At 35.5% G+C, this 17,936-nt stretch overlaps 4 protein-coding genes across 5 annotated transcripts; all 4 read left to right on the top strand.

The window, feature by feature from the left end:
- Positions 1-255: 255 nt before the first annotated feature.
- On the top strand, positions 256-2,894 carry LOC103316785 (protein AF-9-like). Its single transcript, XM_031930597.2, has 4 exons — positions 256-1,579; positions 1,710-2,117; positions 2,303-2,356; positions 2,447-2,894. The coding sequence occupies exons 1-4, from the start codon at positions 1,453-1,455 to the stop codon at positions 2,674-2,676; spliced, it is 819 nt and encodes a 272-aa protein (XP_031786457.1). The 5' UTR covers positions 256-1,452; the 3' UTR covers positions 2,677-2,894.
- A 1,839-nt stretch (positions 2,895-4,733) lies between these two features.
- LOC107981451 (serine-rich adhesin for platelets-like) lies at positions 4,734-6,405 on the top strand. 2 transcript variants are annotated; one of them, XM_031930595.2, is made up of 4 exons: positions 4,734-4,954; positions 5,039-5,830; positions 5,897-5,965; positions 6,049-6,405. In XM_031930595.2, exons 1-4 carry the CDS (start codon positions 4,750-4,752, stop codon positions 6,321-6,323), a joined length of 1,341 nt encoding a protein of 446 aa, XP_031786455.1. In that variant the 5' UTR covers positions 4,734-4,749; the 3' UTR covers positions 6,324-6,405. The 2 variants fall into 2 exon arrangements, with proteins under 2 accessions (XP_031786455.1, XP_031786456.1); XM_031930596.2 differs by having other exon boundaries at positions 6,052-6,352.
- A 333-nt stretch (positions 6,406-6,738) lies between these two features.
- Positions 6,739-8,140, top strand: LOC116417451. The gene is made up of 2 exons (XM_031930598.2): positions 6,739-7,530; positions 7,602-8,140. The coding sequence occupies exons 1-2, from the start codon at positions 7,253-7,255 to the stop codon at positions 7,735-7,737; spliced, it is 414 nt and encodes a 137-aa protein (XP_031786458.1). The 5' UTR covers positions 6,739-7,252; the 3' UTR covers positions 7,738-8,140.
- A 1,407-nt stretch (positions 8,141-9,547) lies between these two features.
- LOC100117064 (farnesol dehydrogenase) lies at positions 9,548-12,590 on the top strand. Its single transcript, XM_001599665.6, has 5 exons — positions 9,548-10,745; positions 11,450-11,615; positions 11,725-11,851; positions 11,931-12,060; positions 12,146-12,590. Exons 1-5 carry the CDS (start codon positions 10,614-10,616, stop codon positions 12,332-12,334), a joined length of 744 nt encoding a protein of 247 aa, XP_001599715.1. The 5' UTR covers positions 9,548-10,613; the 3' UTR covers positions 12,335-12,590.
- Positions 12,591-17,936: the final 5,346 nt, after the last annotated feature.

The following is a 17,936-nucleotide window of genomic DNA, read 5'->3' as shown; positions in this document are numbered from 1 at the left end:
TACAGCTGTGCATATTTTATTTAGTTCAAGAGTAAGAGCACGTGTTCGCGGAGTAAAATTTAAAATAATACTCGTACAAATTTTATGATTAGTTTTTAGTTTAATAGTTACATAGATTTATTATGTTAGATAAAAAGTTGGCGACCACGGCGTAAAATGATTATTTATCCGTGCAGATTTTACGATTTGATTTCAATTAAAAAATGAATGTTTATTCTCACACGCTCAATATATAAGGAAAACCTCCGCCTTATGTTTTTTACAATTGGTCGCTCAAAAAAAGTACAGGCCTGATTGGTCTAAAAATAGAAAATTCATCCCTTGCCAAGAAAATATCCCTTCTCCTCGTCATGACTTACTCCTCAGTTTTTCAATGTCGAAGATGACCACTTCTCATTGGAGCAAAGATAGAAAATCCATCCCTTCCCAAGAAAATATCCCTTCTCCTTGTCAAACTTCCTATTCATTGGTAGTTTCTAAAATTTTCCTCCTTTTCTTTCGTGGTCTCGTCTATATATAGCAAGAAATTTTACTGTGAGGAGCAGACTTCGCCTACAACAGTACACGAAACTAGTTCTTTATACAATTCTGTTTTGTGAGTGTTAAGTGAAAAAGTAAATATGGCTTCATTTCAACTTTTTGAACGCCTTGTTGAAGTAGTGCGTAATATACATGAAATGAGCAATAATGATATTCATTATTGGCTGGACATGTGCAATTCCACAATAAAGGAATTGAACGAAAAAATCGACAAAGCTAATCTTGGAAGAGGAGAAAAGCAGAAATATCAAACTTGTATGACACATCTTTCATGTGTGCAAGTTCAACTCCAACAACATCTTCAGCAAGGAGGTGGTCTACAATCGGAAGAAACTGAAGCTAGAGTTGAGTGGCGAGATGTAGAATCGGCTTTTCAAAATTGAATTAGAAAAGGTGTAATTGTAAACATAAAGCATGTAGACATTCTAAGTTTTTTTAACGATGCGCAAAAGCTCTTCAAGGTTAAAGTAGAAGATTGCTTGAAGGAATATAACGCTGTAAAAATAAATTCTGACTTTATCGCAGAATTTTCTATGCAAAAAAATGGTGAGGAAACGACAGACATTAAATATTTTACAAGTGAAAGTGTTACAGCATTCATGTCAACGAATTTGGAAGAATGGTTCAAGGATCATATCAAAGAACCTATTCTCACCAAGCTTGAAGAATTCTAGGTGAAAGATTCTGACTGGACCCTGACGAGTATTATCAGTTTGTGTAAAAGCACTGCAAGGGATGTGTTTTTGAGAATTCAGGAGGAAAGTTTTCCTCCAATCATATGATTTTCACAAAAAATTAAGGAAAGGGAGAGCCGTGCTTTTCTAAATAAATACCACGGGTGTTGCTGCAGAGCGTCAGTTCAAGAATCTTCTCCGATTTTTCTTAACCCAGTGAAAATTAGTAACAGACAGGATGGCTCTTCCAAGGCAAAGTGGTCTGCGTAATATGCGGGAGCGCATAAGGACGCTGATATCTAACGCACCAACTCTAATGATGATGTTGGACCACGCAGCATGGGCGCTAGACGCCATAGACTCATGTAAGTTGATTTTTTTTTTAATTAAATATTGAGGTATTGTATATAATTGTTATATGATTCTTTTATTTTTTTTATGCAGTCTTATTTTTCGTGTCATATTTTTATAGTCTTATTTTATTCTTTTTTGCAGTGCCACCGATACCTCCAATGGCTGCGATGCAAAATTTGTATCCGACAGGCAGTCCTAACCATCCCGTTTCAAGTGCAAGTCCGAGAAGGGGCTCTCGCTCACGTTCGAGTTCAAGCTCGAGTTCCAGCTCGAGTTCAAGCTCATCGAGCTCGAGTTCAAACTCGAGTTCAAGTGTAAAGTCGAAGAAACGAGGATCGAGTAGCACGTTTTGGCCTGAAAAATCGTTGGTCCGTGCGAGTTTGCCTAAACTAGAGCAAATGAGCATCGGCAAGAGCAAGAGCAACAGCAACAGCAACAGTAACGACAGTGGCAGAAAAAGGAAAGCGGAGGATAAAGCAGAAGGTCAAATAAAAAAGCCTTGTGATGAGATGAAAAAATCAGAAAAGCCTTCAACGCATTCTAATACGGGTGAGTGATAAATATATTTTTAAATATAATTTTACGTGTCAGTGGCCGGGAAGTGTCATTTCACATCCGCACAGCAGACGAAAAAAAAAATTATACTTGCCGACCGCTTAAGCACATGAAATAGTATACGCATGATTTTTTTAGTTTTGTAAAAAAAATTTATTGTTATTTCTTTTTGGTTACAGAAGTCAAGAAAGACGTTAGAGTTCCTCTTTCGGTTTCCTCGCTGTTCAATGCAGGTAAATTATAAATAAATATTTTTTTAAATCATTTTTTTTTGTAATATTAAAATCATAAAATTAACTATGTTTATATTTATTTTGTTTCAGATGTAAAAGCGCCTCTTCATGATAATAAGGATCAAGCCCATTCGTCAAAGCGAGGCTTGCTGAGGCTGGATCGCAGCAAGGGGAAGGAAAATGCACCTGCTCCACCGAAGGCAGCAGTAACGGCATCTCGAGGGAAAGTAGCACCGTCATCATTGCACAAAACAGAGGCAGGTCCATCCCAACCCAAAATCCCGCCACGCATAATAGAGGACATCACGTTCCTCGATTAGCAATTTATAATAATATAAAAATAATATTAGAATGTAATTAATAAATAAAAGCTTTTTATTTAATTAATGCAATAAAAAAAAATATATTACTTTCATGTTTTAAATTACTACTACTTATCTGATTCATCTTCGTTGTATCTCGTTACAAAGTAATCTAGTAACCAAGTCCATATATGCAATTAATAAATAAAAGTATCTATATTATTATCTCTAAAAAATTACTATTATTAAATTCAGCTTGGTAGAAAAAAATAAAACAAAATTATAGTTAACATGAAGCATGAGCTCATTCTTACAAGATCGAGAAGTGACTTGAACGCAATAATCCAGGAAGATGTTACGACATCTGGTGTAACTACTTATGAAGAATGTGAAGTAAAAATATCGAAGATAGAATGGTTAATGACATATGTTATTGCATCTGATAAACAAAAAATTCAGCTATTGAATTTCATTGGTAAAGATAATCCCATCTCTATGTGTTTTCGTTCTTGGGAGATATTTGAATATCCTCTTCTCCCAAGCACGAATAGACACGTCTGGACAGTGAAAACTTCAAATCAACTGTAGAAACCTCGTTTTGTAATTCTCGGACTACAAACAAAGAAAAAAGCTGTAAGAAATGCAAATGCGAGTAGATTTGATCATTGTGAGATAAGTAATGTGAAACTTTTCTTAAATTCACAATATTATCCATACAACAATATGAATCTCGACATATATAACAATCAGTATGCGATTCTCTATGATATGTATGCTAATTTTCAAAAATCATACTATGGAAGAGATCCACAGCCGATGCTGACAAAACCTATGTTCATCAAGAATAAACCACTCATAGTTATTGACTGTTCACGACAAAACGAATCTCTCAAGAGCGCTCCTGTCGATGTACGTCTAGAGTTCGAGGCTAAAAAAGATTTTCCTGCCAACACTTCAGCCTACTGCATGATCTTACACGATCGTATCGTTCAGTACAATTCCATCAGTGGGGATGTCAAGAAACTCGTCTAGGCTGCATAAAAAAAAATCGAGTATGCACTAGACATGACTGGATTCAAGCAAACCGAAGGAGATTATATTCTAAAGGAAGTTGCAATCATTCCTCTCAACGATAGTAGTGATCCTGTTGTTCTAATATTCAAAAATCCCTTCCCATGGAAAAAACTCTCTGACAAAATGCAAAGGGAAAACAACTGGCTTAAACATAATTATCATGGCATGAATTGGAAAACCGATGACATGACTACTCCCAAATTGGAAACTTGCTTCGGGACGCTTTACACGATGCAACAAAAATTTTTGTCATGGACGCATTAAAACAGAAATGGCTTCAACGATTCAAATTTCCCGTCTACAACATCCAACAGTATGGCTATCCATCAAAACCATCTTTCAAGTGTGTCACAGTATGCACAAACCATAATCCAATCTACAAGACTACCTGCGCACTTCACACAGTCAAACTTATAAAATTATTCTATCAGTCCTGCAAACATTTATAATGAAAAAAAAAATTAAATAAATAAAACAGAAAAACAGGGAAAAAAAAGAAAAAGTAGAAAACGCTATAGGCATACTAGATCACGTGAGATGGAGAGGGGGAATCTCACTTTCGGATTCTAGATCACTTTTGGAGGAGAGGGGGTGATCTAGAATCCGTGTGATCTGGTAAGCCTATAGCTTATCTACTATCCGCCAAGTTAATATGTGCATGTGTGCGTTTCAAGAACTAGGATTTTGAATTTTCACACAGATAAGTCGGATACGTGCTGAAGACTCTCGCATGAAAATTTAAGATATGGACAGTCAACAATGATCGCTCTCTCTCTCTCTCTCTCTCTCTCTCTCTCTCTCTCTCTCTCTCTCTCCAAGAAAGCGTAGGTGTGTACTCGAGTGATTGAGGGATGGCCAAATTTTGCTGAGAGGGAGGAGATTTTGAAAATTCCGGTGGGAAGTGTCTAAGGGAGGTTCTATGAGAAGAAAGTGGAAATTTTTCGCTAATCGAAGGACTTTTGGCAATTGAAGTGGAAAGAGAAGCTTCGCTGTCCACCATATTTAAGGACCTGGTGCATGCTTCGTCAGTCAGTTCACTCTTCGTTTTCAAGTTCATTCTTCAATTCAAAGTGTGAGAAGATGGAAGGAATCAACGACAACATGAAGGCAGCTTTTGAGAAGGTCAACGGCTACAGAACAATTGTCCATTTCTTTAATGTGGCGTGGCAGTTGATGTCCTGGACATCGAATGGAATTAATGATGATTCCATTTTGAGAAAGTGTAAGTGTTATTTTTTTACATTAGTTTAGATTTTATTTGTAACATTTTTTTTTTAAATTTAATTATTTTTGTTATATTCTTCAGCTCTACCAACCGAGTTAACTGCTGCGATGAAACAGCTGAATGAGGGTGCGGCCACCTCACCAGAGTCGCAACAACAGCAGCAACTTCCGTCGATTGGTGTGATGCAGCAGATGTTTAAAAGTATATCATCCTTATCAGAGATGCACCATCAGCAGCAGCTTCCACAGGAGCAAAACTCGCAGCAACAAGCAGCAGTCGCAGCAGAAGTCGCATCTGCAGCCAAAGCAGCAGTCGCAGCCAAGGCCGCAGCAGAAGCCAAAGCAGCAGAAGCCGCATCCGCAGCCAAAGCCGCAACCACAGCCGCAGCCACAGCACCAGCTAGGAAACCACTCAGGGACTCTCGCTCTCCGCCGGCAGCCAAAAGTGATCGCCCTTCTACGTCTGCGAAAACTGAACGTCCGTCCTCATCAAGCGATCGCAATCGCTCATCTTCGAGAAACGACCGCACTTCTGTAAGAAGCGATCGCTCTTATGTACCAAGCGATCACCACACAAGTACGACAAGCACGAGGGCTGATTGCCAAGTGTCGAATACATCTGTTAGCGCTGTTGAGCATTTACAGCCTCCTCTACGATCCGTAATAGCATCCAAGGGGATTAAGCTATCGCAATCTTCAAGGGCGAGAACAAGCTCGCGGTCAGGCTCAAGCTCGAGTTCAGGCTCAAGTTCGAGTTCAGGCTCAAGCTCGAGTTCAGGCTCAAGCTCGAGTTCTGGCTCGAGCACCAGCTCGGGATCCAGGTCGGGATCCGGCTCTGACAAAAGCGGAAGTTCAAGAAAGAGGAAATCTAATGGTTAGTTGTAAAAAAAAATTTTAATTTTATCAAAAAATAATATACATATTTTTTCTTTAATTGCAGATGAAGCAATCAATGGTATAGGTGGTAAAAGGATGACAATCACATCATCTCAAGAGAGCGAAAAATCAGGTAAGATAATTTTTTTTCATTCATTTCATTTCATTTTTTATGATAATATATACATTAATTTTTTTTTTGTTTTGTTGTTGCAGCAGAAAAGAAGGAACGGAGAAAACTTACGTTGTCTTTAAAAAAGACTGATCTACCACCACCATCTCCGCGACAGCAGCCATCACCACAGCCTCTCTATCATGCAGATCAGCCGATGCCACTTCAGCATCAAGCAGATCAACCGATGCAACTTCAGCATCAACAAGAACAGCAAATGCCACTACAGCAACGAGCACAACCGCGTATATTGCATGACGAAATGCTCAACGATCCGCTTATCGTGTTCGATAAGAAAGCAAATATGCGAAAAATCTGAATGATATTTTTCAATCAATTTTTGTAATAAATTTTTGATAAGATAATTGTAAAAAAATAAAAATAAATAAACATAATTTTCCACTAATATTTTGTGTTTCCTGCTTGTTTAAACATTATACCTTTTAGAAATGTATATTATAACGCATGCTTACTGTCGTTGATCGCGCGTTACAACCAGGGCCAGAAGGGTCCTGTTTATTATAATTGGAAACGTCGGACATGCAGAAGGCATGGCTCGGCCGACTCACGCGGGCACGGATTTACCTATGCCATCTGACACATTGTCACGTCTTGACAGCAGCGTGCGAGTAGGTGGCAACAACGTACGTTGCCGAATATATATATATATATATATAATAGTTTTTTAAACGATGCACAAAAGCTCTTTAATGATAAGGAAAAGAGCTGCTTAGATGAGTATAATGCAGTGAAAGTTAATTCTGACTTCATCGCCGAATTTTCTATGCAGAAAAGTGGAGAGGAAACAACGGACATTAAATATTTTACTAGTGAAAATGCGACGATATATTTGTCAACGAATTTAGAGGAATGGTTTAAAGACAATATCAAAGAGCCTATTCTTGCACAGTTAGAAGAATTTCAAAAGGACTCAGGCTGGACTCTTAAAAGTATCATAAGTTTGTGTATAAATATGAAAAAATATTCTCCAATTAAAGGGTCTTCTTACATTCCTCTTCCAAAGTATATAGAACGCAAAAAAGCGTGCGTCAATGTTCGAAATTATGACAATCAATGTTTCAAGTATGCTATACTTTCAGCAATATATCCTAGTGCCAGTAAGCCCATCGAGTTGCTCAATATCGTGTGTATGAAGTCAAGTTAAACTTTAGTGATATAGAATTTCCAGTAAAGCTTAAAAATATTGTAAAATTTGAAAAACTTAATGATATTTCAGTAAATGTATACATGCTGAAGCAATATGGTGCAAAATTCGAAGTATCACCTTGTCATGTTACATCTGAGAAGAAGGATCAACATGTAAATTTGCTCTTGATTCAAGATTTTTACATAAACGAATATGAAGAAAATAATCGTGATGATGATGGAAGCTTACCTAAATACCACTTAAAACTTACAGACTTGGAAGAATTATCTTTTCGAAGGGCAACGATATGTCATATATGTCGAAAACCAATCCATGGTGATGAACTTGCAGTACGAGATCATTGTCATCTTACGGGACGGTATGTTATCAATTTAATTACTTTGAAAAATTGAATTTACTAAATTTTTTAGCCTAATTTTTTTTCTTCAGTTTCAGAGGTGCAGCTCATAATTCATGTAATTTGAATTATAAGAATTCGAGATTTGTGCCAGTTATTTTTCATAACCTCAATTATGACACACACTTCATTTTGAATAAAATCGTAAGAGGTCGTAAGAGGTCGTAAATTCTTAACCCTTCCCGATCTCCTGAGTTAATCGGACCCTATAGGGGTAAGATTTCCCTTTCATTCTTCCTCTTAGAAATCAATAAAAGAAAAGCATTGAAAAGGACTCGTCCCAGCGTATAGCTAAAACAGAGACAGATTTTCTGCAGTGACAACTGAGATTAAACTCTCGGATGTTACAGAGAGACGTGACAAGGCCGTTAAGTATATGAAGCTTCTGGTAAGTTTTTTTACAAAAAATCTCTTAATATATTTCATTGGAAAATTGTTTTTAATATTAAGAAAATGGTTTTCCATAGCGGAGAAACTTTTTCAACTTAGACGCTCGACAAATGGAGCGTATGTGGCAAGTTCTTAGAGAGTGCCGAGATGACAGTAAGGTACTTTAAGGTACATTTTAATTTTATAAACATTTTATTATTATTATTTCTATATTTAAAACTTTATGACTATGTAGACGTTATCGTCTCTCCGTGATACTATTTATTTATTTGTTTTTATTAGTATGGTATGACCATTGTTTGTTTAATTATTTGGTAACAACAAAGTATATGATGTTCTATACATATTGTAAAAAATATTTTTATACATGTATATGTTTTATTTTCCTGTTTTTCTTAATAAAGGCTTGAAGAGGTCACCACCCGGGACGAAACGTCGCCAAATGTTTATACAGTATTAGTTTGTTTTTGTTTTTTCTGGGAAACTAGGGGTTATCCTCCCACGTTTACGTCCTATTACTATTATTTTATAATATGGAGAGGAGTTCCAATATCTATTTCTATATTTATTATTATTATTAACTTAATTTTTCATTTTACAGCGAAGACGGGCTGAAAGAGTATATAGGCCGAGGGGCCTAAAAATTCTCAAACCGTTTGAAATAAATTGCTGAGGATGCGGTAAGCTATTTTTATTATTATTATTTTATCTAATAATATTATTATTATTAATTTATGTAATAACAATCTTTTATTTTTTATGTTGCAGAAAGCCGTTAGAAGCTCCGGAGGAATGCTTCACAGACGGTTGATTGCGCTATATAAACAGTCAAACCTATACGAAGCAAAGAGAAAAGCGAGAGTGTCCAACCCTCTGAAAAGGATTCGTTCGTGTTCAGCGCGCGGCTAAGTTTTTCTAAAAAAGAGTAGCAATGAAAACTGTAATATACATTTGTTAAGTGACGAAGTGTCTGGATGAATATTCAGAATTATTATATAGAATCAAACAAAGCCAACGGAAAAATCCAGAAACTTCGACGCTTAACGAATACACGAAAATACCCAAAACCAAAACAATTTCTCCTCCTTCGGCTGACCATCGATTCATGCATTTTTCCTCTTCTGTCAGTTCTTCACATGCCATTGGAGGTTTGAATAGATATGCGGTCGGTAAAGTAGATTTCCTCAAATTAAGAAAACTGATTTCTTTAAAAATGAAAGTATCTTTTGGGGTTCTTTAGAATTTTTGAATATAGCAAATATATGCGTGTTTTTTTAAAAATTGCAAAATGACGTTTCTAAAAAAAATCGTAGTCACGTGCTCTTGCCATTTTCCAGCTTTGTAGGCGGTTAAGCGAGAAAGGGTTAGGTTAAGGTTCTAGTATTATAGTTTTATAATAAGAAATCCGCCTCACACTCTTTTAGGATTGGGTATTTAAAAATGTGTAGCTCTCATAGGATGCTTTGGAAGTAAACTCATACCTTCCCGAGAAAACCTTTCTCCTCTCCTAGCCATAAGACTTTGAGGGTAGACATTCTTTTAATAGAAAAAAACTTTTTTTATTCACTTTCCTAATAGAAAAATTTCCGGTATTAATATCCCCTCACTTTTCTTTGAGTTAATGAAAGCCGTTGAACGCAGGTCAAAAGATGAAGTTCGCACTATTGTGCAATCGAGCTACCTATTTGGTCTAGCTCAATGTCCCCGTTTATAGGCAAGGCATCGAATTATGCTAAATCGCATAATTAAAGATGCGCCCGGTGGAAGTAAAGAAACTCGAGGATCTCCTCGGCTTGCGTGGCGTGATCCCTGCCGCAGAAGAGGTAATCGCAGCCGTCATAATCGGCACTGCTTTCGTTGCACTGCTTGTCGACACACAATGCATTCAGTAATCTTTAGGTTCGAGTATGTCCATTGCTCGTCTTGGTTAAAATATGCATTAAGGTGACGAGCTGAATGCAAATACATACATATGATATGAATATGCACAGAATTAACATGATTTGTTGATTATTTAAATCCGGATATACAAGGCTACAATAAGTTTGTAAAAATGAAAGTAAAAGTTAATACGATAAAGGCAGATTTCTGGATTTACCGGTATAGCAGGATTTGTAGACATCATACTCAAGTTTCGGAACTGAATAAGTGTAAAACTTATTTTAATATTATAATAACAAACTTTAGAAAACTTTATTGAAAAACATGTTATTCAATAAAAAAAGCGAGAGCTAAAACTGGTATCTTTCTTGCCTATTATATGTCGTACAAAGATCATACGTTTCAAGCAATTAATAATCAAAGATAGGATTGAAAAGAAAAATCATTTCCTTGATAGCGAGCTATTGCTTTACAAAAGTGACTCGACACTTGTTTTATTCAAGGTCAATTCCGATACACGTATAGCATACGAGGTTAGTGATAAAATTGCCGTCAGTTCATTGTCGACCAGCGTGAAGAAATCTGTAAGAAGTAGAAGAAGAAGAAGAAGGCTAGCCTTGTTTTGTATTTGATTGTGCATTTAACTCTGCAATATAAACGTACAGTCGCAACAGTCTTTTGCTCGTGAACCAATAAACGATTACGAACGATGTCTTAATTATTGAACAGATAGACTAGTGACTTGGCGTAGATAAATTAAAGAAATAAGGAAAATGGAGCGATGGGCAGGAAAAGTGGCTGTTATAACTGGAGCATCGTCTGGAATTGGTTTGGTGACTGCCCAAGCCTTTGTTCGCAAAGGTTTGATAGTAGTTGGTCTCGCCCGGAGAAAAACGGCGATGGAGGTATAAATAGTTTTTTATCAGTGGTACTTTTATATTAAGGTGGTGTTCTACCAAATTTGTTGGCTTTTTGAACTTTTTCATTTAATTGTAATATTTTCTTAAATTTTGCACTCATATTTGATATAAAAAAAGAGGAAAATATCTAAATTCTGAGAAAATTTTGAATAAAATATTGCAAAAAGATATTAAATAATGAGGTTACTTGTAAAAATCTCTTGTGCACTAGGTTTCGAATAGAGCCAAAAATTAATAGTGAATGTTTTTATTAGTCTAAGACGAACAAAGTTTAATACTCCAACTTTTAAAAACACTTTTTGAGCATTTTTGACAAAGAAAAACTGATTATTGAGCAAAAAAACTATGAAACTTTTGGCTCAAACATGTCAAGAATGCTCAAAAGCTTTTTTTAAAAGTTGGAATATTCAGTTTGTTCATCTTAGATTAATAAAAATTCACTATTCATTTTTCGGCTTTATTCAAAACCTAGTGTATAAGACACTTTTGCAAGTACCCTCATTATTTAATTTTTTTTTGCAATATTTCATTAGAAAAAAATTATAAAAATTGCTCAAAATTTAGATATCTTCCCCCTTTTTTATATTAAATATGAGTGCAATATTTGAGAAAATATTACAGTTAAATCAAAAAGTTAAAATATTTAGTAGAACCCCACCTTAATGTAATTTCTGTTGATTTCCATTTAGAATGGCATGAAAGGCACCCAAGGACCAGGAAAGTTTCACGCAAAGGAATGTGATTTATCATCCGAAGAGAATATTGACAGTGTTTTCGAGTGGATAAAAAAAAATTTAGGAACCGTTCACATTTTGATAAACAATGCTGGAGTTATGAAAGAAAGCTCTATAGCTGGTATAACAAATTTGAACAATTTCTTTTTATAATGGCTTTTTGATATTACTAACTATATATTATGAATAACTATACATTACGGTCATTTTCTAAATGATTTTCTACTCAGATGCCAGTACTAAAGAAATGCAATTCATTATTAATGTCAACGTTGTGGGTGCCCTTATTTGCGCTAAACGAGCTATGCAACTGATGAAAGAGAACGGAGCGGAAGGTCACATCGTTAATATAAACAGGTTAATATGTATACATTAATTTCGTGGTTTTAAATAAGTAGCGTAAAATACTGTATTGTGTTTGTTCTTGTGAAAATAGCGTTGCAGGTCTGAATACAGCAAAGGTACCGGGCAGACACTTTAACGTTTATTCTCCGACGAAGTACGCTCTCAGATCATTGTCGGAAACTCTTGCTCATGAGCTAAACAATACTAAAATTCGTGTAAGCGTAAGTATTTTGTCAATTAAAAAAAAATCGATTTTATATTACTATAAATCATTGTGGGTATATGAAGGCTGATTGTCTTGCATAGAACATCAGCCCAGGAGTTGTGAAAACTGAAATTTTTGAAATGGCAAACGTGGATACAGCTTTTCTAGACGTGGTTCCAGTGTTAAAGCCAGAAGATATCGCTGATGCAGTAATGTATGCAGTTGGAGCGCCGCATCACGTTCGAATATGCGAAGTCACGATCAAACCAACGAATGATGCATTTAGTTAATTCAATGTAACAGGAACATGCGGATTTTAATATAAAATTGGGGTATAATAATAATCACTTTGAATGTCATTATCATAGATGTATCTAGTAATAGTTGGAGATTAACTTCTCATTTTTTATAAAATTGTGTTACGCTATCAAAAATTAATGTCGGCGTCGGACCATTAGAGTTTTTATTCGGTAAATATAGTTGTTGAGATAGATTGAGATACGTAGAGATTCAAACAAAGGATAAAGATTTTATATCAAAAGCTTCTAATCGGACTATTTTTGCTATTCTTTCCAACCACTAATAAATTTATAAGATACAAAGAGAAAAAGGAAATTCCCAACAAACACGTAAGCCACAGAGAAATAACGTCATTTATAAAGAAATCTTCATTTCCATTCAGTACTCTTATATATTCAAAAACATTCAAAGTCCCCAGGTATTGCACGAAAGTGTAGGCTAAAAGTGTTAATTTTTCATAAGTGCGGTTGCATCACTGGATGTGACAGCGTTTCTGATATACGTCGGATATGGCTAATATAGGCAAACAAATCAGGATCGAATATGGTGTTCAGAGATGTTCATGTGAGACTGGAAAACATTGGATAAGACCTGAACTAGGAAAGTGCAGGAATATATTACTAGAGACAATGAAAAGTCTTGATGACCGGATTTCCTTTCTCGTAAAGGAATGAAAGGGTAAGCTTGATCACTTTTCGCTTTTTAATGAGAGCGTCTGTACTGAGACGGATGTGTTAGCCACTCTTCTGGACAATTACTTCAAGTTAGGCAGGTTGAGATTGAGAGTCGACGAATTCATTTACAAAGAGAGACCTAACATTTATGTAATAATAATAATTAATTGGTTAACACAGCATTTACAATTGATATTCGCGCTTAAACAAAAAGGATTGAACCATACTACTGCCATACTAATTCACAACAAGAGTGCTGTGCTCGTCGTAAAATTATGTAGCGCAGACTAGATCTGTAAGTGACAGCTAAGACGCTTACGTTTCATTCTTTCCTCTATAACATCTTACTTACTATAGTCATGCTTCATTCACTGCAATCTCTTGAGCACTGCCGTCTCTATGCCCCCGATAAAAAACAGCAGAAAAGCAAACCAAAAAATATTTAATTTCAAAAATGACGTCAGTGCTGACGAGAGAACAGTGCCGCTTTTTTACATTAACAAATTTTCGAGACACAAAATTGTGTGGAGGACACCAAAAGAAAAAAATCGCTTCATAGCGTTACTAGCTTATATATATATATATATATATATATATATATATATATATATATATAAATACTAACAATTACTTTTTGTAGACCACCGACAGATTGATTTTTAAGTTTTCAGATTTAAAGGCTTCTTCTTCTTCGAGGATTCTTCTTGTTGCCGCAACGAGCTCCTGCATTTTCCTGAACATGGCCTACAGGTGAGGACCCAACTCCTTCTCTTTGTTGCCTTCCTGCTGCGTTTACATCTTACACTCCTCTGCTGAGGTTAGCCTCAACTGTTGGTTTGGTGGTGTTCGCTTGGACATCTGCCAGTGGCCTTATTGGCGGCCTGATAATAGGCCCTGGTGATGACCTGTTGTATTTCGATTCTACTTTCCATGATGTTATTTTCGGGTTTTGTTAGGCTTGTTGCCAAAGTGTTGCAAGCTTGGCCAGTGATGTCGCGAGAAGTTACTAGCAGAAGAGCTGGTGAATGGATGGGTTTCAAGGCCGATTGGCTCACCAAAGCTAGCTGAAATATGCTGGGAACAAATGACTTGGGACTTATAGGTAGCATTGGTACCTTTATTGCTTGTACGGAGCACCAAGGTCTCATATCTTTTAAAGATGGCTTTACTTCAGGTGTTTGGGTTGTGCGTCCGACTTTGCCCAGCTTCTGCTCTGTATGAGTTGTACTGTCTCTCTTGCACATCTTAGTGTGTCCGATAAATCGGCTTGGCACTCAGTTGCGAATATCGTTGGATTGGGCGTTGATGATGTCTGTTCAATTACAAATATGTAAAAATTCAAATAAATTGTTTCATTTTTCTTCAGATGACAGAACACAATGAATCATAGTAAGCTGGTTCGCTTCTTTTACTAGAAACATGGCCTCAGGTGAGGACCCAACTCCTTCTCTTTGTTGCCTTCCTGCTGCGTTTACATCTTACACTCCTCTGCTGAGGTTAGCCTCAACTGTTGGTTTGGTGGTGTTCGCTTGGACATCTGCCAGTGGCCTTATTGGCGGCCTGATAATAGGCCCTGGTGATGACCTGCTGTATTTCGATTCTACTTTCCATGATGTTATTTTCGGGTTTTGTTAGGCTTGTTGCCAAAGTGTTGCAAGCTTGGCCAGTGATGTCGCGAGAAGTTACTAGCAGAAGAGCTGGTGAATGGATGGGTTTCAAGGCCGATTGGCTCACCAAAGCTAGCTGAAATATGCTGGGAACAAATGACTTGGGACTCATAGGTAGCATTGGTACCTTTATTGCTTGTACGGAGCACCAAGGTCTCATATCTTTTAAAGATGGCTTTACTTCAGGTGTTTGGGTTGTGCGTCCGACTTTGCCCAGCTTCTGCTCTGTATGAGTTGTACTGTCTCTCTTGCACATCTTAGTGTGTCCGATAAATCGGCTTGGCACTCAGTTGCGAATATCGTTGGATTGGGCGTTGATGATGTCTGTTCAATTACAAATATGTAAAAATTCAAATAAATTGTTTCATTTTTCTTCAGATGACAGAACACAATGAATCATAGTAAGCTGGTTCGCTTCTTTTACTAGAAATATGCTGCTCTAGTTGCTAGCGTGCTCTGGTGTATAAGGTCACCTGCTCCGTGATGTGCTGACAGGCCATTAACCTCTTCGAGGGCTTTGATGCTTTTGCTTTTTAGTGTGCTCATATTTGCTGTTTGATTTACATCAAGTTTTTAACTTTATCAGCCCCGTCATCAAAATTTCATCAAAACTTAAGAGCGGCTACTGCAATGTATGTAGTTAGGCAGAAACTACATTGCCAAGTATTTTGTGATGAATAATAACTTGTCGATCGTCTATTGTATGTTTTTATGCCTAATTTCTTCATATTATAATACTTCGTATCTACAAATTTTTATTTTCATGTCCTTCACACAATTTCTTGTTTTTGATGTCGATATAATATAATTAATTACTTGTACATTATAATAATCGCTTTATATCGCAACACATTATTTCCATGAAAACTTGTTTTCCTTTGTTTTTATATATTATTTATATCATTTTATTTTCTAAACATGGTTTCATGAAAATATTCTGATTCTCTATTTAGCGTGATCATCTATTTAGCGTGAATAATGATCCATGCGAATTCTTGTTAATTTGTATTGCTCTATGATTATAAGTAAATTCGCGTAAATCTTTATTCATACTTGTACATGCTCTATACGAAAATTACAAGACTTGATATTGAATTTGTCATGCTTTAGCTTAGATTCTGTATTTACAAATGAATGTGTTGTTAGCATCGACTTTTATACGATTGTTCCTTATGATTATATATTTTTTTCTTTTGTGGCATTTTTTTTACATTACACTTTTATGGAATTCTTTTCTTTTTTTATGCGTTTCTTTAGTTATATGTGTATTTTTTACTGAATTCTATATTTATTGATTCTTTTTTTTTTATTTTTTCCACAGTATAAAGTCGATTTAGAAATTAACCTATTATACTCGTTGGTATGCTTTTTTAAATTATACCCTTATTTTTTGTTGTTTATTTTTGTACTTATTTTGTATTTTTAGTATATTTTTCTTCTATAAATTCAAAATATTATTTCGATCTACGTGCAATAAGTTGATTCTACACACTTGTATGAGTATGATGTAACACAAATCTCGAGATGCACGTTATGATCTTGATATTAGATTATTCTATACTTGTATGGAATCAACTTTTGTGCATTTCAGTAGAAATTTACTGTTTTCTTACTTACGCCAACTAACAAATACTCTATTCCGAGATTTTTATTGATCTTATATGGTAACATACATATACGCTTATACATAATGTTTACTTGATTTGCAAATTTGTTCAATACGCTTGTTTCACAGTTTTTTTAAGGTTTATGAATTATTCAAACATAATTAATCATTTGATATCGTTTACTAGTATTTCTTTCGTCATTTTTTCTTAAGTTATTTATAAGTGTAGAAGAGTGAGGATCTCGTTTCTGATTTTCCATCAATATCTTTACATGTATTAAACAAGTTGACGACTTGGTTTTTTTTTTAATAATAGCTTTAACCATTCAACTCAAATATTATACTACTGTACTTTGTTAACTCGGTCTATGTATATTGATGCTACATTAAAATAGGTAATAATTGATTGCTGATTTAACAAGTTAGCAAAAGTGTTAGAGCCTTGGAATCCGTCCGTACTTTAATCTCTATTGCCTCCTTCAAATATTTATCTAGCTTGTTAAGTGGTAAAAGCGGATGCTTGGAGATCTTTTTGTGGCATGAGTGTAGGAGTAGGAGTATGGCGAGCGATGAGAGGAAGTTAATAATTCGACTGAAATTCCGTGAAAAAAAAGGAGTGGTAGAAACATAAGAGCAACGAGCGAAAGTCCAGAAAATCCGGGGAAAATAGTTAATTCATTAACTGAAAATTATCAAATCGCCGAGCAAACAAGCGAATTAAAACCAAAAAGTGATATAAATTTATTGGAATTTCAAATTGAAATAGGGAAAAGGTTCGACGCCCTATTTGCATTTGCCGAAAACGAGTTCAAATTAAATAAATTGAAAATTAAAAATGAAAGTTATACTAAAAATTAATTATGTCGAGTAGTGATGAGAGCGAAAGAACCACAATAAATCGAGAAGCGAATATAACGAAAACTCGAGGAAACAGAAGACTTGATTTAGACAACAGCCTTTTAAACCCAGATTTACAAATAATAAATCAATATTCAGATTCGCAAAAGAGAAATGATCTCATAGATCCAACATTAGAAAGAATAGCAAATCGAAGTTATAAAAGATTAGAAAAGAGTTTATCAATAAAGTATCACGTATAGAAGCCCCTTTTTCTAAACCAAAAGCTAGAAAATCAATTCATGATAGAGTTCAGGGTTTGGACTAGAATTTATTGAGTACTTATAGAAAAAGTAAAGTCATGGACGACGAAGACGACGGTGTTATTAACATCTACACTCAACATTCTATAGCAGTACTCACCACAAAAGTAAGTGAATATTTTAATTTACGATTTGTCTCTGTATAACTTTTCTTTCTTTTTTTTACGTCCACCACTGAGTGGACTAGTAGAGTCCTCTTTTATTAAGTTGTAATAAACTGTTTATTTTGTTGTCAATAAAATCTAGACACTGCTATCTGTTCAACTAAGAAAAACAATTTCCCCGACAAAATTTCGAAACTCAACAAAGCTCATCCCTACCTATTTGCGGCAACGCAAGGATAGAAAGGAGCGACACCTTTCTAAGAATTCATTACCGAGGGAGTTTTTAGATTAAATCGTAGAGACTAGTTTGAAAAAAATAAATTCCGACGTAACAAATTTGGAGGCCTTGGTGGGATAGTTCATTGAGATAGTACGTAAAAG

Source organism: Nasonia vitripennis, chromosome 4, assembly GCF_009193385.2.
Source record: "Nasonia vitripennis strain AsymCx chromosome 4, Nvit_psr_1.1, whole genome shotgun sequence".
NCBI lineage: Eukaryota > Metazoa > Arthropoda > Insecta > Hymenoptera > Pteromalidae > Nasonia > Nasonia vitripennis.
Note: the sequence above shows the minus strand (reverse complement) of the source record. Positions and strands in the feature narration are given on the sequence as shown.

Coding starts and splice junctions, on each gene's coding strand:
- LOC103316785 (XM_031930597.2), top strand. CDS start 1,453: ATGGCTCTTCCAAGGCAAAGTGGTCTGCGTAATATGCGGGAGCGCATA. Junction 2,118..2,302: donor TTCAACGCATTCTAATACGG/GTGAGTGATAAA, acceptor TTTTGGTTACAG/AAGTCAAGAAAGACGTTAGA. Junction 2,357..2,446: donor TTCCTCGCTGTTCAATGCAG/GTAAATTATAAA, acceptor ATTTTGTTTCAG/ATGTAAAAGCGCCTCTTCAT.
- LOC107981451 (XM_031930595.2), top strand. CDS start 4,750: ATGCTTCGTCAGTCAGTTCACTCTTCGTTTTCAAGTTCATTCTTCAAT. Junction 5,831..5,896: donor AAGAAAGAGGAAATCTAATG/GTTAGTTGTAAA, acceptor CTTTAATTGCAG/ATGAAGCAATCAATGGTATA. Junction 5,966..6,048: donor TCAAGAGAGCGAAAAATCAG/GTAAGATAATTT, acceptor TTGTTGTTGCAG/CAGAAAAGAAGGAACGGAGA.
- LOC116417451 (XM_031930598.2), top strand. CDS start 7,253: ATGCTGAAGCAATATGGTGCAAAATTCGAAGTATCACCTTGTCATGTT. Junction 7,531..7,601: donor CATTGTCATCTTACGGGACG/GTATGTTATCAA, acceptor TTTTTTCTTCAG/TTTCAGAGGTGCAGCTCATA.
- LOC100117064 (XM_001599665.6), top strand. CDS start 10,614: ATGGAGCGATGGGCAGGAAAAGTGGCTGTTATAACTGGAGCATCGTCT. Junction 10,746..11,449: donor GGAGAAAAACGGCGATGGAG/GTATAAATAGTT, acceptor ATTTCCATTTAG/AATGGCATGAAAGGCACCCA. Junction 12,061..12,145: donor ATACTAAAATTCGTGTAAGC/GTAAGTATTTTG, acceptor TGTCTTGCATAG/AACATCAGCCCAGGAGTTGT.